At 36.1% G+C, this 27,237-nt stretch overlaps 1 protein-coding gene across 1 annotated transcript in view; it reads right to left on the bottom strand.

Annotated features, from left to right (window-relative positions):
- Nucleotides 1–6,674: 6,674 nt before the first annotated feature.
- Nucleotides 6,675–27,237, bottom strand: part of SLCO4C1 (solute carrier organic anion transporter family member 4C1) — a 33,619-nt gene continuing 13,056 nt past the window's right edge. Inside the window, exons 3-13 of the mRNA XM_062513866.1 lie at nucleotides 24,332–24,526; nucleotides 21,665–21,761; nucleotides 20,667–20,788; nucleotides 19,728–19,843; nucleotides 19,297–19,441; nucleotides 17,218–17,413; nucleotides 13,898–14,051; nucleotides 12,193–12,380; nucleotides 10,170–10,234; nucleotides 8,313–8,450; nucleotides 6,675–6,802 (exon numbers count right to left, since the gene is read on the bottom strand). Coding sequence (XP_062369850.1) covers nucleotides 6,675–6,802; nucleotides 8,313–8,450; nucleotides 10,170–10,234; nucleotides 12,193–12,380; nucleotides 13,898–14,051; nucleotides 17,218–17,413; nucleotides 19,297–19,441; nucleotides 19,728–19,843; nucleotides 20,667–20,788; nucleotides 21,665–21,761; nucleotides 24,332–24,526 — 1,544 coding nt within the window. The remainder of the gene's footprint in view (nucleotides 6,803–8,312; nucleotides 8,451–10,169; nucleotides 10,235–12,192; nucleotides 12,381–13,897; nucleotides 14,052–17,217; nucleotides 17,414–19,296; nucleotides 19,442–19,727; nucleotides 19,844–20,666; nucleotides 20,789–21,664; nucleotides 21,762–24,331; nucleotides 24,527–27,237) is intronic.

Raw genomic sequence — 27,237 nt, 5'->3', positions numbered from 1 at the left:
AGTTACTAGAGAAGAGATTTTCTGATCGTTAACTTTTTTCTGCTGTCTTTCAACAGGCTAATTAGGGAACAATTACTGCAAATCAAAATTTTCAAAACAAACCTTAGACTGTCATCTCAAACCTCAGTTCTACTGCTGAGATGGAAAGACATCCTTTTTTTGATCTTTTATTAAGGTAATGGGTCTAGACAAAAGACCTATTTCTTTTCAGAAGGTAAAATGGCAGCAAAATGGAGCTCTCTGTTTTATTTGTTGCAGCAGATATTTACAAGCTTTCTCCAAGTCACAGATAATCTTCTGTCACAAGGTGGGTCAGGCTACTAAAGAACATACCTGATGATAGTTTAAAAAGGACAAGCCTGCTCATTATGACATATATGATAAGAATGGGCAGCTTTCACCTCCAGTGTGCTCTGACAGTTCACGCATTCTTAAAGACAGTGTAGTATCTCAGTCCCTGTAAAAAGGTAGATGAAACTGGTAGATACAGCTGTCATGGTTTTAGACAACTAGTTCTACCATCACTATGGCTTTGGTGGGGGAAAAAATACACATATATGTATGTTTTAATCCTAAAATATCCCAATTTTTTAGCAAATTTGTGTGAAAAACAGGGCATTGTTTTAAGTTGTAGCATCACAACAAGGAACTGGGAGGACACCTGTCCATACATCTGAAAACAGCATTTTCCCACCACAGCTGTTTTCTAAGCAATATTCCCATATTCTTTAAATGGTCTTTTGTCTGTATCAGGAAAAATAGAATCACAAGGCAGAGGTTCAGCTCTAGATCAGACAACACTCCATGCCCAGGAAATACCAGTTCCAGAAGTTCTGCACATAAATTAAAACAATGTGATCTTACTTTTCCAGAATCAGTTTAGCCTACACCAGCAATACTCAAGTGGCGGCAGACCAGAACTTCAGATCTCAGGATAGTCTTCTGCTGGCTGTTCCTGAGATGCACATGTTATGAATCCTGAGCACTTCAGAGCTCAACCCTTAACAGTCCCTAGGAAGGATGTGAAAATACCTAGAGATGAAGAGGATGTGATACAGGGCAAAACTCAAAGGCTACCAAGTGGTCAGGGATTTATTAGAGCTTTTCAGTGAGTATATATCACCCTTTCCAGCATTTATCAAAATACTGCTTGGTACTTAAGGGCAGTTTATTTTAATAAATAAAAAAAAAAAAAAAAAACTCCAACAAAAAACAGAAAACCAAGCCAAAACAAAACAAAAACCCAACCAAAACCAAAAAACAACCCTATACAAAAAAATCCCCAACCAAACAAAAAAATAAACAAAAAAACAGCCACCATACTCTCTAAAACATTCAAAATTTCAATGAATCACCATGATTGCATAGAAAAATTCTGTATCCAGGCTCTCCCAAAATTTGTCCTCAAATAAAGCAAAACCTGGTGATGGAATTTGTGGGGGTGCTTGCAGGGAGCTGGGTGTTTTGTTTCTATATTTCATAACTCCTGGCACTGATCTGGTGATTTCTTGATACATGCTGGTGCAGTAGCAAAACACAAAGCAGAAATATAAAGTCTGCTAGTGGTTCTCAGTATCACACTGGAGCTAACACAGAATTGAAGAATCAATTTTCTTACACATAAGATAGAACATCAGTTGGTCTGCTGACTTGCGATCTTGGCTCTTTAGTCATTACAAACACAGTGAAAAGATATCACTGCTTCTTACCAGAATGCTTCAAGAAATACCTGTTGAATGAGGCTGAGAATCTGGTGCATGAATTCAGCCATGCAAACCATTACTAAGACAAAGAAGTTATTGTTAACAGTTCTGTTACCTTTTTACAAAATAAACCTGTATTTACATCTGTGGCCTGCCAGCTTGTCCTGGTTTGAAAGACAGGTGTTTGCTAAGGAAATGATCCTTCCTTCCTACAGATTATTATGATTCTGAAATTAAGGGAGCTCTCAGGCAAAGATATGGGGGTAGGAATAACAGTTCTTCACTAGTATATCTAACAAGACAAACTACAACAACAACTATGAAATTACTCACAAACAGAACAGTAACTCAGTCCCACTCCCTTTCTGGCTGCAGGCGCCTTTTCCCTGAGCTGCAGTTCCCGGTGCTGGGGGCAGGCAAGTCCCACAGAGCTGCAGGAGGGCTGGGGGTGATAGCAGCGCTGTCCCAGGGGGAGAGAAAGATGGAGAGAGCCCTCCACTCACGGTGTGGGTTCCAGTGCTCAGAGGAGAGCGCTGGATGGTGGCAGGTTACAGCGAGAAGGCAGCAGTGCAGGGTCTGACAGCAGTGAGGATGGTCCACGGCCCTGGATGGCAGACATGGGGCTCAGGCAGCAATTGTCATTCTCGTCCAAACTCCGCAGGGGAAATGGGGAGAGCCAGAGACTTCTGTTTCCTCTTCTGGATGTCTGAATCTCGTTGGGTTCCCCTCTTCCCTCCCCCTTGCCACCAGGGCCCAGTCAACAGGTATCTTAGCATGACAATGGGGAAAATTCCACAGAGGGAAAAGGGAAAGAACCAACCCCCAACAGAAGGCTTTCAGACTCAGATGTTTTTCAGTAACTTTCTTACAGTTGTTTGAACCTGCCATCATCTCAGTAATAGCAAGCAATGGACAAACAAGGAAAAAAAACTAATACGCTTCAGCATTTCTAAGGTTCCCATGTTTCTGTCCATAATCTGTCAAGAGATGTACTTTGGTCTACTCTGTTTATAACCAACATATTTCAGGTCATTTTGTTCAGATATTTCTCATCATGTGCAAACAGACCTCACAAACCAGGTGTGTATACAAAATATTTTGAAGTTTTAAGTAATGATATTTATGGTAGCCACATGCAAAACACAATTCCTATTTTCCCCTTTCTCATGACTAGAAAGAATGTACTCTTGCCATTGCAAAAATTTTGGTTAAGCTATTAGATTTGGAGTTCTCAAACAAAAATAATTAACTTTTTTAACAGCGGCTCACTTCCACTATACAAAAGTTGAGGTTACCTTATCATCATCCTTCCCCTTCAAATGAGAGAAAATACAGTTTGCAATCTTGGTTTTGAGATTAAAAAAACATACAACTAAGAAAGTTTAGATCAGTTTAGTCTCACCTGTAACAGTTAATTACAGTCACTCCCTTGTAAGACTCATGGAATCCTATATATTTACTGGGCAGAGGCTCCAGTAAAGTTTTGAATAATTCATTTGCACTAGCCATATATGGCAATACACTTAGCTTTAAAAGCTTACTTCTGGTTCACAGATGAATTACAACATCTCTTCTACTACAATGTTTAGTTTGGACAGTCTTGTTTACAGCAGGATATTTTGCTATAAGTATTCATGCTAGTTAGAAGATGTAACTTTCAAGAAGTTTTAAATCATCCTTATTTTGGACAATACTTGAATTTCTTAAACCCCTAATCCATAGTAAACCTCAAAGATAAGAGCCCATGAATTTAGCAGTCCAACCACTCTACACAGCAGTTCATAGAGCATATAAAAATCACTTCTATTTGAAATGTTTTTACCACTTTTATAATGAAAAGAACTATAATCACCCAGTGAGACATAGACAATATTAGTTGCTAAATGTTATTTAATATTGAGATATGAGCTGATAGTAAACAAACAAACAAAATAGCAACAAAACCCAAGAAACAAAAAAAACACTCTGCAAAACCAGGTTAAGTCTGTCCTTGTAAAAACATGTGTAAAAGCTACACATCAAATTATGAATGGGGCAAACATCCCACTGAGGACCATCTCACAGAAACATACAGCCACTTAGGGTCGAACACCTGAGATCATCTAGTCCAAACCCTCTGCTCAAGGAACGTCAGACAGAATAGATCATTCAGGATTTTGTACAGTGAGATTTTAAAAATCACCAAGAACACGTAAACAAACTTCTGAGAAAGTTATTCCCATGTTTGACCATGTAGTTAAAAAAATGTTTGTAGTTAAAAAAAATGTTCTTGCGCTCAGAGGAAATTCCAGGTCTTCACTTTGTGTGCATTGTCTCCCAACTGTCCAGAAAGGTGGGAATTAATAAGTGAGGTTTCCACTTCAAGGCTTAGAACTCCCTTTAACCTTATCTGCAGGGCAGAGGGAACTTCCCTAGCTCTCAGTCTGAATGATACTCGTGTCCCTTAATTCTCTGTAGTCCTGCACTACACCCATTCCAGTGAGTCTGTAACACCCTTGTTCTGGAGAGCCCAAAACTGGTCCTAGCAGTCCAGATGTGATTGCACTAGCACTGAGTAAGGACAGCATCACTTCCCTGGACCTGCTGTCAGTGCTTTGCCTAATGAAGATTAAAGACACTCCTGGCCTTTTTTGCAGAAAGTATGTATTGCTGCCTTGTGGCCAGCTTGTCCACTGTTAGTTCTTGCTCCTTCTCTGAAGGGTTGCTTTCCAGCTGGGTGGTTCCATACGTATTACTGATGCATGGGATTTTCCCTCTGGGTGCAGGCTTTTGTACTTTGTTGAGGTTACTGTTTGACTCTTTCTCAATCTTGTAAATGTCCCTCTCAGTGGCAGCAACCAGCCAGTCTATCAGCCACTTGTCCAGAGCTACTTGCCCATCATTCAGGTCATTATAAAAGATTTGAATTTTCCCAGCCCCAGTACTGATCTGTGGGGTTCAGCACTAGTGATTTGACTCAACCTGGACTTCGTGCTTTCACAGTCTGGGAACAGTTATTCAGCCAGTTTTTAGCTCATCCTCCCTGTCCAGATATATACAGCACACTTGTCTGTGATGTTTACCTTTACTTTGTAAAACGTTTGACACAAAATCTACTTGCCTCCACTATGTACTGCTATGATACAAGGTAAATGGATCAACTTCTACTTGGTCTGTTTTCTAGTCACTGTGATACTCCTAAACTACTGAGGGAAATCTTTAATGAGTCATAAAGCTATATTATAAATTACAACAGTAATTCTTCTTTCCTTCTCTCCCCAAATAACCACTCCAGTGAAGGAAAGACTGCTGCTAATTTCTTCAGAAGAGAAAGCTCTCATTATTCTGCCCCACAAATTTTGTAATCTATGCAATCACATTAAGCAGCAGAAACTCTATTACATCAGTCTACAAGAACAAAAGAAGCAGTTGAGCTACGATACTATGTGTCTTTTAATGATCTGCTACACCCCACACAAACCATGTCAGAGCTGGAAAATCAATTCAGAGCTTTAGGTCATATGGTCAAACATTAAGGAGGATCAATATTTCATTCTTTCAGGGATAGTGAATCTCTTGCTATGAGCCCAGTCATCAGGAAACAAGCACAAAACTTACCAGGGAACATTTATCTATATGAAGCAAGCAAATTCTGCCCCTTTCCTTCTCTCCCTCAAAAGCCATCAAGTCTTGTGCTTTCACAGGGTGTAGTCTATTTTGCTTTATTTCCTGAATAAAGGAAATTTACCAATATTTACCAATAGAGGATCTTCTTGAGTTGAATACTTAACCTCCACCTAATTTAACCGGTACATTTAAAGAATTAGGTTAAACTTTAGCCATACACCATAATCCCTTGTTCTAGCACTTGTTTAAAAATCTTGGCAGTCACTGAGCACAGTCCTTGTAACCCAAGGAATAGGGCACGCAGCTTCACAAGAGTGACATGAACAGCCAATGCAACAGAAAAAAAAATTACCGAAGTAAAGCAAGTGTAGAGGGTATCTTACTCTAAAATTTTATTGTCAATATTGAATAATATTTCAGTAGTAGGCAATATATATTAATGTCTGGTAACAGTGGCTGAACTTGTGACCACTTGCATTTTGCTATACAAATATGACTTTAATAACATGACTCATAAAATAAAATATAACATTAATCAAAAAGAAAATAAAGCTGTATTTTAGTTTTGAAGCTTCTATACACACATTCTTGCTTGCATTGTGTTTGTCGGAGTTGAGAATAACTCCATCACATTTGGAAATGACAAAGCATACACAGATGTAGCAAGAAAATAGGTTTTATTTTAAAATTTTATAGAAACATTTTAAGAGTGCTTAAATAAAGCAGCTGGACAGCAAGTTTCTGTATATATTCCTGATAGAAACTTAAGTACTTAAATTAACAAATAGTTTGATTTTGCAACTCAGCTATTCTATCTTAACTCTTTACACTTTCCTACAAATATTAAAAAGTGAACTTATGCCATTGAGATAATATGTAAAAGTATTTCTAAAACATAGCCAAACTCACACATTCCCAAGTGCTCCTATAGACAAATCCCCAAAGGCACTAGCCCAGAATATGTGCATATTAAGTCCTTTTTAAAACATACACAGTTCCCTTCAATACACCAAGCTACATGTTTTCTCCCACTACAATAACATATAGGGATAAATGGGGCTCAGTCAGCTCAATTCAGTTTATTTTTCCTGTTTTATGATCAGAGTATTCCATCTTGTTTCAATTAAGCTACATACTAGACTTTTAATTAGACTGCAAATTTCAGTGTAACTTCTTTGGACAGCCACAATCTAATCCTATACAATGTTTAGCAAATTAGAGCATAGTACAGATTCAAAATATTTCAAGTTGTTCAAATGTTGAATATGATCTTTTATATTTAGGCAACAGTGTACAAGAACTTTGGTACAAGTGTTGTAATAATACCTATTTTTAGTTTTCTTTCCGAAGTCCCTGATTTGCTTATCATTTTTTGTGTATAGCAGATATCCTTCCTGAAGTCTTTCGTGGCAAGGCGTTAGTTAATTGTGGAGGCTTGTAGAAATACACTGCCATGAATGCAAAGATGATTGTGATAATTTTGCAAGCAGCACCTGAATGCAAAGAACAGGAGAGTCTTTATCGCACTCACTTACAGTAGCAGACACAGTGTTCCACAGATTTATAAAACTTCATATGGTGAGTTATATACACCCTGTAAGACCGAAATTCATAGCCTCAATTTAAATACATTTTACATGAATGACAAAGGGCAGATAAGGACAATCATCCAGCTGAATTCAGACCCCTCACCTGCCTGCAAATTTTTGCTTGCAGCAGCTATTACCTTTACTCCAGTTCTGTACTTCTTCACCCCATTCTAGATTAAAGTGCAAGTCTTTCTTATTTCAGTACTGTCATTTATTATATCAATATTCTCTTTTCCAGAAACTAAAACTTCCCATGAAGAATACCTGTTAAGTATTCTCTCATCAGCTCTCTTAAAAGGTTGCAGAAAGGTGTTTGTGCAACTTGGAAGGCCAAGGAGAAGGGTAAAACAGGAGCGATTGTATCTGATCACAAATACACCATGAGATTAAAATTGTGACTCCTGCTTCTTCAGTTTTGGGATTATACATCAGTACTTCAGTTTACACACTGTAAATATCATTGTTGCTAGAAGACACAACAATAGCACTCACCTCAGATGCAAGTTTAGCCTACCCTCTCTCCCACTGGCATATGCACCTCACATTTGAAGGGAACAGATTGTTAAACAAGTCAGGAATTTTTCTGACTAGTGTTCAGAGATACTTTCAAGAATTTTATATAAATTATGGAAAATAACTAAAATACAAAAAGAGGAAGTTCACCAGATCTTAACTTCCAACACACCAACCCAGATAATCACAGAATGGTTTGATTTGGAAGGGAACCTAAAGACTCTCTACTTCCAACTCTCTGCTGGGGGCAGGGACACCTTCCTCAGGATCCCATACCTTGAACACTTCCAGGCATGGGCCATCCATAACTTGTCTGTGCAACCTATTTCAGTGCCTGGCCACTCTCTCAGTCAACAGCTTCTTCCTAATATCAAATCAAAATCTACCCTCTGAGTTTCAATCCATTACCCCTTGTTCCATTATGATGCTCTCTTACAGAGAGCCCTTTTCTTATCTTTCTTGCAGGCCCCCTTCAGGTACCTAAAGGCCTCAATAAGGTCAGTTGGAGACCTCTCTTTCCCAGGCTGAACAAACCCAATTCTCTCAGCCTTTTCTTTATAGGATAGGTGCTCCATGCCTCTTATCTTCACACTCCTCATTATGTTAATTGCCCTGAAGACAGACTGAAGTGTGAGCCAGTCCCTTAAAAATCTAGTAGATAAAGTATGACAATGAAGCAATATCAAAGACCAAAAACTATTTTGTGTTATTATTTTTAAGACTTTTTAAAGTAATCTTTAAGGTTTACGTACTGTGGTGTTTCTCCTTCCAAAATATTTTGCTGATCAATTATGAAAAAAGTTAAAAAACACTGCTGCTGAAAATGAAGTGTAAAGTTTTATTTCAAAATAATTCCCATCTAGCAGTTGCCTAGTATATGCATTTAATATAAAAGACTTACTTATGCCCATCAGCAAATAAACCATTCTTTCATTGTCATATACCCAGCAAGCTCCTTTAGTTTCACATTCATTAATATCCCACAGAGTACAACTGCTGTCTATAGCAACACCAAACAGAATTGGTCCAGGAATAGTACCTAAAAAACACAGTAACACATTAGAAAGTTTGAGTTACTTGGCATACTTGGTGTTCATGCATACAGTGAAATGCCAAGCTGGTGGAGAAGATAAAATGGGAAAACCAAACACTAAACAAAATATTTTAATCAAAGTTACAGGCCTCATATTACATAGTAAGTCTGCACCTAACATGGCTCTCAGTTAATAGGTAGGATGCAAAGAATTAATTCGTTATACAGTTCTCACTTTGTTAAGCAAGAAGTTTATTCAAAGACTTGAACTTCTTAACTTCCTCTGTCTTCCGTGGGGAAAAAAGTAGTTAAAATTAGTGGTAAAAACAACTAATCAAAGAATCAGGAATTTAACTGAAAGTAAAAAAATTCCTGTCTTCTGATCATACACACCAATCTGTTCCAAATTAAGAGAACTAAAATATCATTATGTTAAATGTTCAGTTACACATTTCTCCCCATTCCTCAGATGTAGCAAAGTTTCCAGTAAAAATTTCACCAAAAAAACCCCAGTGTTTAAAATCATTCTTTCACAGATTTTATTAACTGTGTGATTTTTTGTGTGTTATAACGTACAAGTGTCTGGCATCCAGGTATAGCAAATTTTACAATAAACACACCAGGTATATCACTGCACACCCAGCCTACCCAGGGTTTAAACTCCTAGAGCTAACCAAGTAGCTATGTCCCTCACTAGGCCTTCAGCCTAAAAGTCCTGTATGATTCCTAAAGCCTACAGCAAAAATATGTCGCTTGCAAGTAATGCTGTGTAAAGTAATGACACAGTGAAGTCAGGAGTTAGAGGTCTAGCACAAATATCTGAACTCTGAATAAAGTGAAACAGAAAGACCCTCATACAACACTAAGCACAGTCTTCCAGCTAATTTCTACCTGTGAGAATGTTTGCTTCTATTACACTTTATCAGTACAATGACAATTAATCAGTTTGAATACAGCAATGCTGAACCCACACTATTAGATATACAGTCTCAAAGGAGAGGGAATGGCTAAAGTATTAAATATTGGCATATAAGTCCAAACAGCAACTATCTCTTGTCCCAGTCTTAAATTAAATATGACATTTAAAAACCATCTACTACTAAAATAAGGATTTTAATTATGCCTGAGAAAATTCAAATGCACACGGATCAGAAAACACCTACAGACTGGCTTTGTTTTACTTAAGGAGCTTCATCTGTCTTACTGAGATGCTTAGATTTAGAATTTAAGTATTATATTTCCGACATTATACTCTGTAATTATTTATGTACAATTATCTGTAATTTCAATAAATGCTAAAATTAGTCAAAGACATTTTAAAGGAAAAAGGGGAGAAAAGGCTCCTCATATTCACTTTTGTTTTAACTTCTGGATTTCAGATGTTACGTGAAACTGTTTTCTATTACATCAGTTCTTCTTGTCTCAGCTTTCAGAGTATGCCTTCTTCTGGGGAAAGCAGCAGCAGATGCCTTTTACTGAAAGAGTGACAGTTACCTGTATTTTGTTTGTGCTCTTAAGAATGAGAAAGGCTACAGAAAGCATGAATTCCTTATTAGCAATGAGTTTGAATCCAGATGGTACCTTACAACAAGTATATCCTATGAGACAATGACAGACTGCTTCAAGCTGCTCTGAAAGCTTTTTAATTATTTATTTAAAAGTCTAGAAAAAAGTGTCAAATAAATAGATTATTCAGAGGCAAATGTTTCAACAAGAAAGTCATACCCAGTAGTCGCAGAAACACTGACTGTACTCCAAGAGCAAATGAGCGCTGTTTATCTGGCACACACCTGTAAACAAGATTTGCAGTTTAAGACAGAGTAAATAGGTCCCAATTCTGTGCTGTGTCCATCAGCGAATATGCTTCTTCTCTATATTCTCTTTTCACCTGTTAATTCCTGAGGGGTTTAGAAATCCAGTGTGCAGGACAACTAACCAAACTATTTCAAGTAGTGTTTAGATAAAAGATACCAGTAGCCCATCAAGAAATTTCAGATTAAACTAGTTTAACAAAACAGTAAAAACAAAAAGCAAGCTTCCTACCAGCACCCTGATATAGTTGAACATTTTTTTCACAGAATAACCAAGGAAATTAAAAGTGCTAGGATGCAATCCTGAGCTACTATACCTAAAGAAGCAATATATGAATCAAGACTAGACTACAGCACAGCACAACATGATGTGTTTCCACAATCTTTGCATACATTCACTTTACCTCATAAAGAAACTGTGCTGGCCTATGCTATGAAAACCAATATAATGATTTAACAAGTAGCAGAATTTATCTACTTACCTCTTACCTATATTTTAAAGATATTTTTCCAGGAAAAAACATATTCTCATTATAGTGTCTTAAAGATGCTACCATAGAGAGTAAATGCAATCTAACTTGCTTAATTCATATGATTTCATTTCAGAAGTATTTTCTTTAATAAACTGTATTGAAAAACAGTGTTGAAAAGGACCATATTTACACATTCAGAAGTTATTCTCACAGTCTGGAGTATGTGTGAAAATTAGCCACATCAAAACATCCAAGATGAGCACTTTACAGCAGTGTTAGAATTCTATTACCCATAAAGGCAATTAAGAGAAGGAATTTCACATCAATCAGGTGATTATTTCTAAAACTGGAATACTGTCATAAATGTATGGGTTTATGTTTGAAATTGCACAAAATAGGCTCACTGAAAAGATGTCAGAATACACTGTAAAATTTACTGACATTTAGCTATTTAAATTAGTTTTTTGAAAAATTAAACCACTTAAAGTCATTTTTTCCATAAAAACTGTTCCACTATTTCATATGAATTATATAAGGATTCAAATATGCAAATGCTGCAGCTTAGAATTATTGAAATAAAACTGTGTCATCTCAATTTTTAAGGTAAAGCAATACGTCACATCATTCTGCCCCCACACCAATATGAAAAGCTGTTAATTCCAGAGTTACACCAAACCTGGAAAGGAGGCTACTTCAAAGCAGTATTGTAGGATTTTACTGACTTCCTCAGCCCCCTGCCAAAGGGCATCTTAGCCACATCCTCACAAAGCTACTTGCTTACACATCATAGTTCTCTTTTCACTAGAACTATTAAAAGAACAAGTCAAACTTCAACATAAAGTAAAACAGCTGCAAATTCAGAATGAGAAGCACATTTTAAAAATGAAAACCTCCAAAAAAAAAAAAATTCTACCTTTCACACATGTAAGTGTCAGCAATTTGAAAGGCAGCAAAACCACTGGTCAACTTGCTATTACATTTTTCATTAATCACCACCATATATAAACATGAATATCATGGGAGGTAGTCTACAGTTCTTGTAGGCTACAATTTTTCAAGCTAGAAGTCTGAAGTGAGACAGGAATCTAAGGTTGAGAATGCAAGACTAATTGTTGTTTTGTCCTTTTCCTGATACAATTTGAAATGCTGACACTATCAATAGAGAGGCTAGTCAAATATTTTCTTCATCAAAGCACATGGCACATTTATTCCTTTTTTCTTTAACTAAAGCAGTCAAAAGTGCTCCCATGAAATGGATTTTGCTTCATGTTAGACGTTTTTTTAAAAATAGATTCAAAACTTATCTACTAACAAAAGCAAACGATGCTGTGGTCTGTTTAAAATACTGCTTGCTTACTACACAACCTTATTCAAATAGCATGTTGCAAAGCAAAACAAAAGAAGTATTCCATTGATATTAGTTTTCAAAAGAATGTTACCCTTCTTTCAGACCAAAAAACATACCTGAGAATGGCCACAGTTGTTGGAGTGGTAGCCATAAATGTAAAAACAACAGCAAGAAAGAAGAAGGTCAGGAATAAAGGTAGAAATTTGCATTGTGTTGGACATTTCCCAGGGACAGCTTCATATAGAAAGTCTTCTAAAACATTTTCTCTTTTTTGTTTCCCAATACAGGAGCAGTTGTGGTATGTCTACAAATAATATATAAGACAAAATTTAGCTCCAATAATGACAAAAAATTACACTGTTTTGGTAAATTTTCATTGTATTTGCATCACACAAGAGAAGAATAAAGACCGACTTTACCTTATGGGAAACAGTCAATTTCCTGATGAGCACATGACTCTAACACTAATTTTTAAAACTGGTTCATCAGAACTTGACTGATCTACCTCACCTAAGCAAAAAGATATTTTTGGCTTTTTGACTTTTTGCACAGAGCAAGCTTTTAGCTACAAGCATAAAAAAAATTGCAGATGTCAGAAGCAAACCATATGCAGAGGCAAGTTCTACTCTTACAACTTAAACAGGAAAGAATAGAATCAATATAGAACCACTTCTATAAGCAGGTGAACAAATGGAATACGGTCTTCATATAAATCCACAGAAGTTTGTTTTCAAAGAAAAATAGAATGTATCAATGAAGTGTGAGGTTTTGACAATAAGAAGTAGTTAGTCTCCTACATTTTCTTATGGATAAAGCCTCCTCTCATTTTCCAATATAAAAAGTTACAAAAGCCTTTCCTGGATCAGCTTGCCTTTTAGATCTCCCTACACTGCTCCCACATCCCTGCACTCAAAGAGTTTATTGTACTAGTAGAGAGAAGCACAGAAAGCCCCTTAGTTCCAGGAAGGCTTGATAATAACCTAGGCTCTTTCATGACTTACCATTCCTGCATCATGGGCTACTGACATTCAAGTTTTCAAAATTAATGGAAGCAGGCTGTCACATATACAATGAACATTCTATCTTGCTTAAAGATCTAGATAAGAACTTCAGGTAATGTCAAGACAATTGCTGACTTTTTTGACTGTCAATTCTACTTAAAGTACATTTAGATTTAGCTTATTTTCAGCATTGGAAAGTCTGGTAGAATTACATTTGCACAATGGCATCACACAAGTGAGAAACACTGTGGCTAACCAGTAAAGCTTTAGAAGGAGAGAAGGCCCAGAGCTGGGAAAGCCTGATGTGCCCAGAAAGCTTAGAGAACCATTCAGGCTGTGAATGATCAGAATTGTTGGAAAGAAAACTATACAGAAAAGAAACATCTCTGCCATTTCAGTGAATCAACAGCAGTGTAAATGCTTCTCTCTGAGTTCATTAAGAGAGTGGAAACATTTTCCTAAGTTACCCAGACCAGCATGAACATGGGGGGTTAAAGGGCATGGAGTGTGGCTCACCCCAACACAGAGTATAAAAAGCCAGACAACTACCAGAAATATTTCAGAGAGCAATGCGCTTGATGTGGCTTCAACCCATGTATGCCTTCCCAAAAACTGGGGAGGCCTAGCACTGTGACAGTGACTGTGTTAAGAAACCAGTAGTGGGAATCACAGTGGTACCATAAGTGAATTGTATATTGTAATTGCTGGATTTTGCTAAATACAACCTATATTTATATGGTAGGGAAGGACATTTTGAAATATACTGCATTTTATAGGAAACCAGACAAACTATGTCAGCTATCTTCATTGCATAAAGTACCTTTTTCATGTTATTAAAACGGTATGAGGCACATCCTGCAAAACAGGGAGAAAAGTACTGGACTTCATCTCTGCCACAAACTGGGTAGTACATGGAGCGCAAACACCTGCAGTTAGCATTACATGGTGCTGTTAAGTTACGTAGAGTGCCTGTTCTAAAAAGCAGAAGTAAATTTAGCAAAATTTAATAAAGCAATTGAAAAACAGAAGATATGTAAATAAGTAATGCAATATTTATAGCATAATAAATTCTAAAATACTCTAGTCATGTTATTTATGTACTTAGTTGTCTAAAAATAAGCATAGCAGTGAGAGCTCCGGATTTTCCATTTATTTTACACCTAGTTTATTTTCTATCCAAAGATTATTCCTCCAATTTCCTCTCACAAAGGAGTTGACAAAATTCTGCATCTCAGCCCAACTCTATATAATCTTCTCCTTTCCACTTAGGTATCTGAATTTCTTAGATTTATAATTTAAAAAAATATATAAGATTAAAAACAGTATTTTAAGTTGTTTATTCTACTGATCATATGCGAAGATTTTCCCCCTTTTTTCATTTAAGACCAGTTGCAAAGCCACCTCATTTTTACTATTTTTAACACTGCCATGCAGACATCTAAATTGTATAAGCACTCAGACAACTGCACACGTTAAATGCAGAGTGCAATGACACACCCCAAAGGATCGTAAAGATTTTCTCTGGCTTTTCAGGGAAAAACTAACAGAATTTAACTCTCGCATACTATATTTACGTTCAATTCAGGCATTTACTTCCAATACACATCATCATATGGTTTTATTTGAAGTAGTCCCACTGTATTATTAGCATGAAAAATCATTTTGGCTTGCATGAGGACTGTCCTAAGGCATAACATAGTGCCTCAGGAGAGAATAAAAGAGCATAACAACATCCTTTGATTTTCTAACAGTAGTTCATTAATAAGTAAAGAATTTTCATGGGGTGGAAGTTCAGTCAGATAAAACTAGGTTACTGACACTGCCAGGAAAGTTTAAATACTGTACTGTAAAATGGAAGTTCCACATTAATTATCTGAAAGGCATGTTTCTTCATGAAAATTTGAAACGGCAAAAATACTAACATGAGAAATAGTTTATCTAGGAATTAACTTACACTCATTCAAACTTCAAATGCGGTATTAGGGACATCATAATTACACATAAAAAACATTTTGGTGTAGTACAGCAGAATCCCACTAAATTAATTTGTGATTTAATCCTAAGCAAACTAACTTCAATTCTTCTAAGTATGAAGAATGAACTACACTGCACCATAAGCAAGTCCACTAATCACGGAATTGTACATTCAGTGCCTTGCTAGCTTATAAGGCATGTAAAGCCTAGAAATATTTCATCAATTTGGTGCCATTTGTCCCATTTACATGTGCAGTGTCTCTTTGCCCTGACATCCAAAGAGGGACTGAATATTTAGTTATGCACAGTCAGAAAATTATAACAGAAAAAATACCCCTGGCTTTTCTAAAAAATCTAGCAGATGAGGTCATCAATTGCTCATTATAAAACTCTGTATGAGTTTTTAAACATGAGTCCCAGAAACATGTGAAAATGAAAGAAGTACAGAAATAGTCACTGCACTCCTGTTCATTCAAGTTTTCAGGGAAGCACTGGGCAATAGAATTTGGTAAAACCAATTCTTTAAAGTGCCTGTTAGACAAAATAAATAATATTAATTCTGCTGATAGCCTAATTTAGTAATAAACAGTGCTACTAAAAGTAAGATACTGTTTTCATTAACAGAAACAAATGATCCTGTACTCATGTAATTCTGAGACTAAACCTATAAAAGCCTCCCCTTCCTTTCCAGGCTGTTTTTCAATAGGAAGATAATGCTTGCCATGAAGGATTTCTTGAAATACTACACAAAAATCTACATCAAATTCCAAGTCAACTCTCAGAGCAGTCTCATAATTTATTCTTACAGAAGCATTTGATCACTAGCATAAGCAAGAGGCAACACTTGGCTCCTTGTTCTTCCACAAGTTTATAAATTTATTATTTTTTTTTAAAGTTACTACTACATATTTTATTTTTCCACAGAAAACAATTTAAGAACTGGCACCGTATTAGTGCCACTGACTATTCTGATGCACATGTCCAGTAAAGTATAAACCAACATGTACCACTGAATAAGGTAGAACTGAGCCACATTTTATAATGGATACCAAGGGAAGAGATATATGTCAGGACTGGTTAACTTCAAATTGCTGTAGATAAGTAGTCTTAAGCAACAGTTAAGCTACCTAACTGATAAAGTTACACAAAACTGAAAAATACAAGTTAGCTGTATTTAACTTATGATGAAGATGAGTTCAGCTGTAACTTTTCTCAGCTGTTTACCACAGAACCTGATATAAAAATATGGATAATTTCATATACTATTTTCTATACTGTATCTTCAGTATTTTATTGATGAATACATATTCTTTTGCTCAATATGTAACTATAAGCTTTCTACAACCAAAATATGAATTCTGATTCACAGTTCTGAGTTGTCCAAGTCATCTGTCTATTAGAATTTTTTCAGACACCGTACAAAACTTTATTTTAGTCAGATTTCAACGCTGGCCTTTAAATATACTGTCAATTCATATAGCAAGTTGTAAAGATTAAATCAGAATGAGTGGTAACTTGGGCTTTAAGGATTTTTATTTTCTTCCAGTCACCAGTGCAGCGAACTTTCTTGATTCACTTTGCATATGAGTAAATTTTTATTTTCCACCACCTTGCATGGGCATTAGAGGCTACAAAAACAATTTCCTCCCCATCCATCTTCTGCGTTTTCATGGTACACATCATGCTATTGTGTTAGTAAAGTGTACCACTCCTCTTCCTCATCTAATTTAGTTTCAAATGTCTTTTTATGCATTGGAGAAGAACAATCAGATTATGCTTTTATTCAAGATAGTGGTACCTAGCCTTTGCATAAAATGGGGGATTTGGGAAAAGAATAAAAATGTATTGGCAAGTTCTTTAGCAACTTACACAGCACACAATTCATGCCTATGATTTTTTCAGATGGCATATAGCAATCCCTAAGTACCAGCCTACTAGAATTATTTTGCACAGCATCATCTGGCTCTCTGGCAGACCCTCAAACAGCTGGTGTTGCCTATGGCTCTGTTAATTCATGACTGGGTAACTCACCACTTCAGAGCAGACTTTTGGAATAGATGGTTGCCTTCTTTCCACTTTTAAACAGTGATGATGTGTAATATTCGAAACTATGGGAATTGAATAATTATTAATATTAAACCCAAGAGTTCTTTAAAATATATTTACCCGTTATATGTTTCAGAGACACCTGCAAAAGCCTCATTCCCACATTTAGCGAATAAAAACACCGTGTTTAATATTAGGGCCACTGAATAGGTCCTTATTGTGAACTTCATTATGCCTTTGCAATCCATTTTGCACTTGGAAACCAAGATACCACTTATGACTTGGCCTATTGCTGCTGCTGGAATTAGTACAATTCCTAGAAGAAAACAAGACAAGGAGCAATTACTTAAAAATGCAAGACGTAATTGTGAAGCAATTAAGAGTGCAATTTATACTAAGGAAAAAATCAAAAGTTACCTGCAAAATGCAGTCCATGTGATATTGTTTTCAAACCATACTACCAGAATCTGAGTAAGTTCCTCTACTGTTACATCACCTTTAGCCTTTCCAGAGGTTTAACTGGAGAGTGTAATTTATAGCTATCCAAAACCCAACTTCAACACAGCCAAACTGGATGCCTTAGAAGCACTATGGGCTGGGACTCTCTGAATATCCATAGGCATCTCCGGGAAAGTAGAAAATCCTCTTTCATTCTTTCAGTGTTTTTTTGACATGTCTGTGTTCTTTCTTATACATATATTATGAACTTTTTAGTAAGAGAACATAACCACTATTATACAAGAGACAGCACAACATGCAAGAAGATACCTACTGAAAGACTTGTAGAAGTCTAGATCAGTGGGTCAGTTTTGCTGTCATAGTCCATATACTCTACAATGATTTATCCTTTTTGCATTCCAGATAAGTAACTGAGCATTTTGATATGGCTAATCTATAATACAACACAGAACTCAGTATAACTTGCACTAACTTAAGACAGCTAACTCTGGAGACAGCTCAGGTACAGTGACAAAACTTCCCAGGCCACAGACCTGGGCATTCCACAAACATGTGAGGAATCAATGTCAATGATAATTTAGTTTTCATGGTGACTGGTAATGCTCAGACTAATTAGTTCAAACCAGGTACAGCCAGCTTTCAACATTACTGTAGGTATTTCTTTAAAGCTGTACTTTTAATAAGCACTGTCAATATTTTCACCTCAAAGACATTCAAATAAATTCTATAGGCAAAAAACCGCAACACTCAGTTTTCCACTTTACTCCTAGTTTTGGTTAACAACTGAGCATGTATTTCAATATGTTTTTATGTAAAACTTGCAGATGCTTTGTTCTGCTGTAACAATACTATCATGTATTGCCCAGAGAAGTAATTCAGAAGTCTTTCCCAAACAGATTTCTGTTGGAGAAAGAGCAGCTCAACTACTAGTTACGTATTGCAGCACTCTACAGCTTAGCAAGACACTTTCTAGAAATATTAAATCTGCATATTGCAAGCATGTACTGGCATTATGGACATTTCTGCCATGATCTGGTTGCTATTCTTCAGAATTCATTGTGTCAAAGTTAATCATGTGAGCTATGCTACTGAGTATAGCTCTTCCATTAGATTCTATTTCTCCAACACTCAATTTTTCATAGCTCTCTCCTGTTCTACCTATTACTTCTGCATATCAGATAATAAATAGGTGGCAGTAAGACAACTATAGAACTAGCTACATAATGGACTTATTACATATTCTGGTTAGTCATTTTGTTACAAAGTCATTGTAATGTCAGTGTGGAATTAAACAAGAGAAAGGTAAGGTCAACATCTTATTTGTGATAAGAACTATGTTTTTTTCTAGCTGCCCTTCATTTTGTTTGTTTTAGTAGTGAATAGGATATCAATATTCCTTCAGCTGATTTTAAATAAGGAAAATGGAACATTTTTCATCAAGAATAAGAAAGGAATAAACTACAGTTTCATCAGCACACAAAATCCTCAGTCTATTTTGAATATGAGTATCAAGTCTTCAGAACCTCCAAACAACAAGCAGAGTTATTCTCTTGACGAATTAAGTACTAGAGTACTTAAGGGCAGGCAAGAATAACAAAAATACTGTTCTGATTACTGAATTCCAGCTATGTACATCCACAAATATCTCATATAAAAAGCTACTCATTATCTTCCACTGATAAAGTTAATGAAGTGTTCAACACAATATATTTAAGATTTAATAATAAAAAACTATATTACCTCCAAGAGTTGCTGAAAAACTTGACGACTTTCCAAACTGATTTTCTATAAACTTTGGTAGAAATGTGGCAAATCCAGTAGCAACTAAAGCTTCTGAGGAACTGGTTATTATTAGACTCATAAGCACTGGATTCCTCAACAGTATCTATGGGGAGAAATTATCATAATGCTCTGGAAATTATTTGATTTTGGTGCCAACTAAAGTAGAAGTCATTATATTTTAAAAGTAGATACTCTTAAATGGAACTTCAGTAATATGGTTTTCTAGCAATCTCAAGCATCAACAAAATGAATGTGCATTAAATTATCAGTAGCATTGAAGCCTTCCCTACCACAACATTATAAGCCATTTCTAAAGACCTCTAACATCTGAAAAAGAATTTCATTTCTCAGAATATATTCAGTTTCAGAAAATTTGAGATTTTTCTTACCAGGAGAGCCATAGGAAAGTCTTTAAAACTTTGTCCAATATTGTTCATCTGAACCAGTACCTGACTTCCATCATCATGAGTTTCAGAGATTTTTTCAGCCTGAATTTGTGCAGTTCCTACAAATGGTCATATTTATCAACAATGAAAACACTGACTACCTGCACTCTTAGACAATGTCAAAAAAACTATAAAAATCTATGTTTCCTTTAGTTGGGAAAACTATTTCAAATATTAAAGGTCTTCTTGCCTATTTTATTGGTGCAGACTTTTAAAGAGAACAGTAATGTATTACTGAAAGAAGATTTTTGTTGAAAGCATCACTTCCATTGGAAGGTCCTGGGTACAATAAGATATTATCAGGGACATCCTAAAAATGTCAGAGTATGCTAAAACCTTTTTTTTTGTAAATCATCCTCGAATTCTCACATTTCCTACTTTATTTTCTTTTCCTCCACCATTTCTCCTTCATTATTACCATAGTAAGTCCCTTCGGATGCTCATGGAATTTCTACATTATTCGTGGTGGGTAACACAGAAGCTTTAAATATAGTCCTGGGTGCTTAGCTACAAGCATCTTTGAAACTTTGACCACTAGTCTCCACACTTAGGTATATGTTTCCAGTCCTACTGTACATCATTATAGAGAATCACAGAATCATGGAATGGATTGAGTTGAAAGGGGATCTTGAAGATCGATTCCCAAGCCCCTGCCCACATGCAAGACCGCCATACACACGATCCTCTCTCTAGCTGATTCACTTTGTTTTAAGGGCTGCATACTGGAGGAGGAAACAAAAAAAATAATCATCCTCAGATTTTAGTCAAAGACAGTTAACTGAGAAACAAAATCATAGAGGAAACATTCAGTCCAGTAGTCTATAACCCGCAAACATGAACAAATGTCTCTTCTAAAGTAGCTAAGTATTACTAAGCCTTTACCTGGTAGGTGCTTTGGAAAGCACGAAAAAGGTATTATAAGAAGCCAAATTGCAAAAAAGCATGCAAGAAATCCTATCCACCATGCTCCAAGCCAGCGTGGGTCATCTTGATCCACCTTTGCACTGGAAAAGAAATTAAGAAAAAGCAAGTTTACCTTTCTAAATTTCAGATTTCAGTGAGCTTGAATACTTCCTTTTAATACTTATTTAACAGAAAGCTTTTTAATGTTGCTGTTTTCTTAGTTTGACATGTTAAATTAAGTTTATTCTTTGCTTGTTTAAACCAACTTCACTGGGCAATTATAAAAGTATTGAATTCTATCAAATATAGCCTTCAACTCATTAGTTACTGTCATTTCAATTTAAAGACTATTATTTGGCCATGACTTCAAGATTCTGAGGCACTATGAAGATTCTGGAAATGCTGGATTTAGAAAGACTCCCCATCATCAATGAGTTATATCAAAACCAATTCAGAAGTTCAGAATGCCATTGCATGGATCTGAAAGCTTTAAAACACAGGAAATAAAAGTGTAAATTAAACTGCTGGTTTAGACATTAGTACAATTCAAAACTCTTTTTAAAAAATGGATAATTATTCAACTGATAGATTTTCTAGCAAGCTTTTTCCTAGGAATTAAGGAGCAATATCCTAACCCTCATATCCAACTCACGGAAACAGTTCCACAAGAAATCAGTAGGTGCAGCTTAACCCCGAATAAATGACTAAGCAAAAGAAAAAGCATTTTTTGCTACTGAGGTTTAAAATAACAAATATTTAAATGCTAGTTCTACAGAGAAACTTTCACACAACCGAGTCACTAACTCTGGCAAGTAACTCACTTGAAGCCCAAGGGTAACTTGTTTCCATGTTAATGAAGCTCTTGAAAATACAGTATTTTCTGAAAAATTTTCTCCTCACAGGGAAAAACACTGAATATTTCAACAAAAAATATTAGGAAAAGAAAATAGGAAGCAATACACTAAGTTGTATCTTGCCTTTTTGGGATCTGAATGTCAATATAAATCTTAAGCAGCTGCCCTCCTAAGACATAGCCAATAGCAGGACCCAGCAGAGACATGGCATAGCCAATTCCTAGAAGAGAAAATACAGCAAGTTCACCATGACTTCCTTAAATTTTTTTAACCTTTCTTTCAACAAAATTCTTAAGTCAACTTCAAAAGTCAAAAGGTTTCTATAAGTCAACCTGTTCTTTCACTGCCACTACTTCAGTTATAGCATATAGAAGACAAAATCTGTAATTATGCCTCAACAAGGAAACTTGCACTTCTCAGAAGCTTCAAGTCAGAGGTTCAGCAAAAGGCACTTCACTGACTGCACCTTTAAGGGTTATTAGATTCCTTTTCTCCCATTTTATGCCTACCTTTAAAACATAACTGGTGAAAAAAAATTTAGTGAAATTATGAACACTGGTTATTAACTGTATTAACTAAAATCTTTAAGAACTTGCTTATTTATATTTTTTAATCTAAAGTTGTTTTCTAGATCTTCTGAAACCAGAAGACAGTTACATGAAAGTATCTGACAGGAGTAATATCTGCCTTAAAATACAAAGCCAAGGCTCTTAAGAGCTCATGAAAGTTTTAAAGAAAAGAACCCAAACAAACAACAAAACAAACAAGCCCCCTGACCCCCTCCCCCCAAAAAAGAAAACACCAACCTAAAAAGTTGCTGGTGTAACCATACCCTGCAAAAGAGTACAAGATGTCACAATGTGGCACCAGCGTTCCTGGCCTACCAGACAAATTTCTATTGGAGTTTATCACTCACTGATACCAGGAACATTGTCTTTGCAGGTAAGTCTTGCAATTAATAGCTATTAGATCCATCTTTAATTCGTAAACATGTATTACTTCTGTTTCCCCCAGTGGAATAATCTGGATTTCTCATTTCTTTCTGAAGTGCTTGGATCAGAAGTACTTAATTTTCCTCTAGTTAGTAAGAGAAAATGATGGGGGAGTCAGGAGAATGAGAGGAGTGCAAGAGGGTAAAGCAATGCAAAATGTGACAGTCAAGTAAGACAAAATAGAGTAGATGTGTCCCAGGTTTTCCCACGTTTTGGAAATAGTGACATGATCATAAGAACTTAAGAGTTAAGCTCACATTCATCCTACAGAATTTCACACTGAGCTTAGAAAGTGCCTATTTTCTCCCACACACTCAATTTAAATACCGTTTGAAATTGTTTAACTTCAGTGGCTTTAGTTGTAGATGTCCCAGTCCTCATGAAAATGCACCCAGCGTAGAAAAGAAAGAAAACACCAACTTATGAGTTGCAGGCTTAAAATAAAAAGATGCTAGCAGCTCTTTATGGACAATTTTAGGAGGGTGTCCTGGATTTATTCTGGTTTTGTTTTGTGGGTTGTTATTTTGGATGTTGGCTTTTTTTCCTGCATTGTGTAAGCCCTTTTTTATAAGGTAAAGCAACACAACATATTTTAACACTTAATACATTGCATGAAGCAAGAAGAATCAAGGCTTAGTTACATACGCACTCACTTGCATTCCAGTTTTGATATATTAGGCAGAATACACTGCTCTTCTGAACTCAACTCAGTTTCCTGAAGACAATGCATGAATCAGTTTATTGTACTGAGCTTTTTCTAAAAGTATGAACGCTTACACCATTCTCTTGAGTTTTCAGGTCACTTCTTGTACCCCAATTATGCAGAAAACCTTAATTCTGCTCTATTTATTTCACCGGTTTCAAGGGATGAGGCCGAGGAGGAAGAAAAAATGGAATATTATCTCAAAATAAAGAAACAGCAAAAACAAAACTTGTCTTTGTCATCTAAGATTTATCATATGAACCTATCTTATTTGTTGGCATCAAATGAAAAATAACTTGCCTGGAAAAACTGTGCAAAAATTGCATGCAAACTGGTAATTACTTCAATTCTGCCCCTTAAAATATTGATTTAGTCTGAAAACAGTCCTGGAATCTGAAGATTTGAATTCTTCCTGCAAGTTACATGTATGGGTAATGTCTTTTTAATCTGCTTACAAGTGAAATGGGGGAAATAAATACCTTCATACTCATAGCAAACAGACTTAAACTTCAATGAACTTGGCAACAAAATGGCACATAACCTAGAGAATGGTGACTGAAAAAGATAAAAACCTTAGCTTTTAAACCTCAGTGAAGCAATCTCTGTACTGCCAGTACAGCCGAGTGCCAAATTTGTATGTGGGTAGAGAACTGGACTGATCACAAGGCACACCAGTGTTTATGCACTGAGTGGACAGCCTACTATTAGAAGGTAAGTAAATAAAATTATTGAAGGACACAGTATGATCTACCTAGTGATCTGACTGACACAGGGTATTTTTCAACTTTTTAAGTTTTTTGCTACAACTTGTTCTGCTGTTAACAGAATCAGCCACATTAACCATTTACCCATTTTCAGTTACTGACATGAAAAGGTGATAGGAGGGGTGCTCAAAGTAACCGTGCTCTACAGAATAAAAATTGAAAAGACTAAAGCACTCTAATACCTAAATTGCACAGTAACTGATGTCGAAATACTTTATGCACAGAAGTAATAATTAGAGGATTGTTTACTTAGAGGAATTCATAAACACTTGGAATGCATTGCAGTCTATGATCTATCCAGACAAAGTATTATAAACAGTTTTAAAGTTACCTATATAGAAGGAAGCCTTGTGTTTTGGGACACTGTCATCAATAAAAGCTGTCCCCAAAGTATATAGAGGAGTTCCTCCAACTCCAAGCAGCAGCTGTCCAAGGATAAAGACATACAGATACTTGTGAAGAGAAGAGTTTGTGCTGGCACTGCAAGTGGCATTAGCAAAGGTGATTTCTGCATTTTGGCACGTGTCTGAAAAACAGAGACAGCAAGACTTTACAACTCTGTTACCTACCTTATTACAGTCCAGCTTGAAGAATAATCTGTATTGAAAGCTAAACTACAAAAGAATGCTGTTATGTCAGACTCCCATTTTAATTTTCACACTTATTAATATATCCAATATGCCAAGCTTCCTGTGGTAACATAACCCCCAAGAGAAATACTAGTAGGGCTATTTTTTTTCCTCTCCAGGAAAGCAACAGGAATGAAATAGCCTTATAAATATGCTTTGACTTGTTGTAAGTATTATTTACGAGATGTATGAAAAAACCAACCAACCAACCACCTGTCAAATGATCATTCCACAGGTTATGAATACGATGTAACAGGCACTTCATTGTATTCTTGTACCTTAGAAAAACGTTGAGGAACACCAACTTCCACTCTAAAGTAAGAGCAGCCTGAACAACCTGAGAAAATCCAGACCTGATGTAAAGTGCAGTCTGGCATTAGCAAAGAAAATCCTCCCTTTACATTTACTCTTTTGAGAAGTATTTGCCTATAAAAAAGGGAAAATCCTTAAAAGCCTACACCACTATCTTTCATAGAACACACACTGCAATGTGCCAAGAAGGAGAAGTTAATTTAAAGCCTCTGTACTCGTGCACACACACAAAGAGGAAAGTAGTCGTACAGCAGCATAAGGTTGTTTCTGCTGCTGTAGTATTTGGTATTACAAGGAAGGAACAGAAAAGAGGAACTGAAAACAGGGAGTATTGTGTTGTCTTCTCCTTTCTCTTGCTAGCATTGAACTTTTGGTAGCAGAATACCAAGAGACAAGATACAGGAGAAACATTTCCATGCTTCTCCACATAAGAGCATAAAACCCTAAGAAGGAAGATAAACCCATCAGTTTGGTAGTAATGAGCTCCACTGAATAAATACATTAAAATATCCTCCAGATTAGATAAACAGACTGATTGATTCACACCATTTCATCACAGAATTATTATAGCCTTTAGTTTCCCTAGGTCATTTTACATTGGAGAACAGTTTTTACTTATACAAAGAAGGCGCAAGATCAATCCATGCTATGGGCTTACAAAACCAAGTGTAAGGAAGTGCTGGCCACACACCACGTACTTAAAGAAAACTTATCTTAATCATTACTTCCTGCAGCACATAATAGGTGATACAGCGCCATTGCACAGAAACAGGCCAACATGTGGGATAAGAAAACCTCACTTCAAAAGGAAGAGTCTTTAAAGTTTTCCTTCCGTTCAATTTAGGAAGGATCCTGAGTAATCTATCCCAGTGTAGTTCCCAATGTCTTCACAATGAAGTTACTTCCCTTGTGCCAAGTGAGAACCTACAAGTCACATTTGCTGTCACAGACATATTGAGACATGTTTAATTTTTAATATAAAATCTGAAAGTAAAGTTTAGAAGTACACTGCTCGTAATAGTTGTAGTTTTCACAGTCCTCTGTGCCATCCGATTAACCAAATTAATTTCATTCTGTCAGGGATGCACCAGCAGGGGGAGCCCCTGACTGCACATGCAGGAGCCATCTGGAAAGGTACCAGATCAAACAGCTGGTTGCATCTGTATTACAAATTTGAGTCTCAAACATTTCTGGAGAATAGAAAACGCACTTTACAGTGGCTTTAATAAAATAATAGGCAGACCATTGATTAGAAAATCTTTCAATATTAAATGCATTCAACTATTTCTAGGAAGTGGTATTATGATAAATAAATGATCAAACAGATTTGTAGACTAGGATATGTGCATACTCAGAATAAAAGTGAATTATTATCTCAAGATAAAGCAGTAAGCTCCAGAAATTCTGTAAGACTTATGCTGGAGGCTAGATGTATTTTGTATTTCAGAGTAGACTTACTAATTAATATGGCAGCCACATTAAATATTGCATTAAACTACACTTTCAAGTTATCCTGCATGAAAAACTCACTGTACTGACATATAACAAACACTAACAATCAAGTAACCAACTAGTAATAAGACCTGTTTAGAAATAAATTACGTGATAGATTTTAATATGAAGCATCAAATACAAGCTTAATTTAAAAAAAATTAAGATCTCTATAAGCGACTCACACAAGTAATTAAAAACAAAGGCTTCTGGGGTGTGGTGCTATTAAACTCTGCAATTAATTGTGGAGTTCAAATATTTCATCAATCTCTGAACTAGCTAAACAAGACACCCCATATTCCTATGCTGTTGTTTACTTGACAGTTAGGAGATGCTGTTGCACTGGACATGAAGATTTATGTTGACTGCCACGGTGCAGACATTCCCTGCACTCTTAGCAATTTATCTCTGATAGTGTTTTGTTTAAGTCAGCTTAAGTTCTTAAAAGTGCTCACCACAGGCACAGCATAGACACCTGCATTACAACATTCAAAACAGCAGGCAAGCTGTTCGCTAACAGCACTATGGTGAAGAAACACAGTCCAATTCACAAATTCCCTACTGCTTTTAGATTTCAAAAGTCCATGTAGAACAGTGTCCCTAACAAAGGTGTCAACATCTACAGTCATCTTCAATGAAGGATGTTGGAAAAACAGTAACATGTTCTTTGGGATTTCAACCAAAATTGTTTGAAAGGAGAAGGATCAGTTGCAATAGTTGATAATCCTGCTCTCCCACACTTACGTTGTTCCAAATGAAAAAAAAAAATCAGATTTAAATTTTTATGTATTAAATTCAGCTTCCC

Source organism: Cinclus cinclus, chromosome Z, assembly GCF_963662255.1.
Source record: "Cinclus cinclus chromosome Z, bCinCin1.1, whole genome shotgun sequence".
Lineage (NCBI taxonomy): Eukaryota > Metazoa > Chordata > Aves > Passeriformes > Cinclidae > Cinclus > Cinclus cinclus.
The sequence above is the reverse complement of the archived record's forward strand: the minus strand, read 5'-3'. Positions and strand labels throughout refer to the sequence as shown.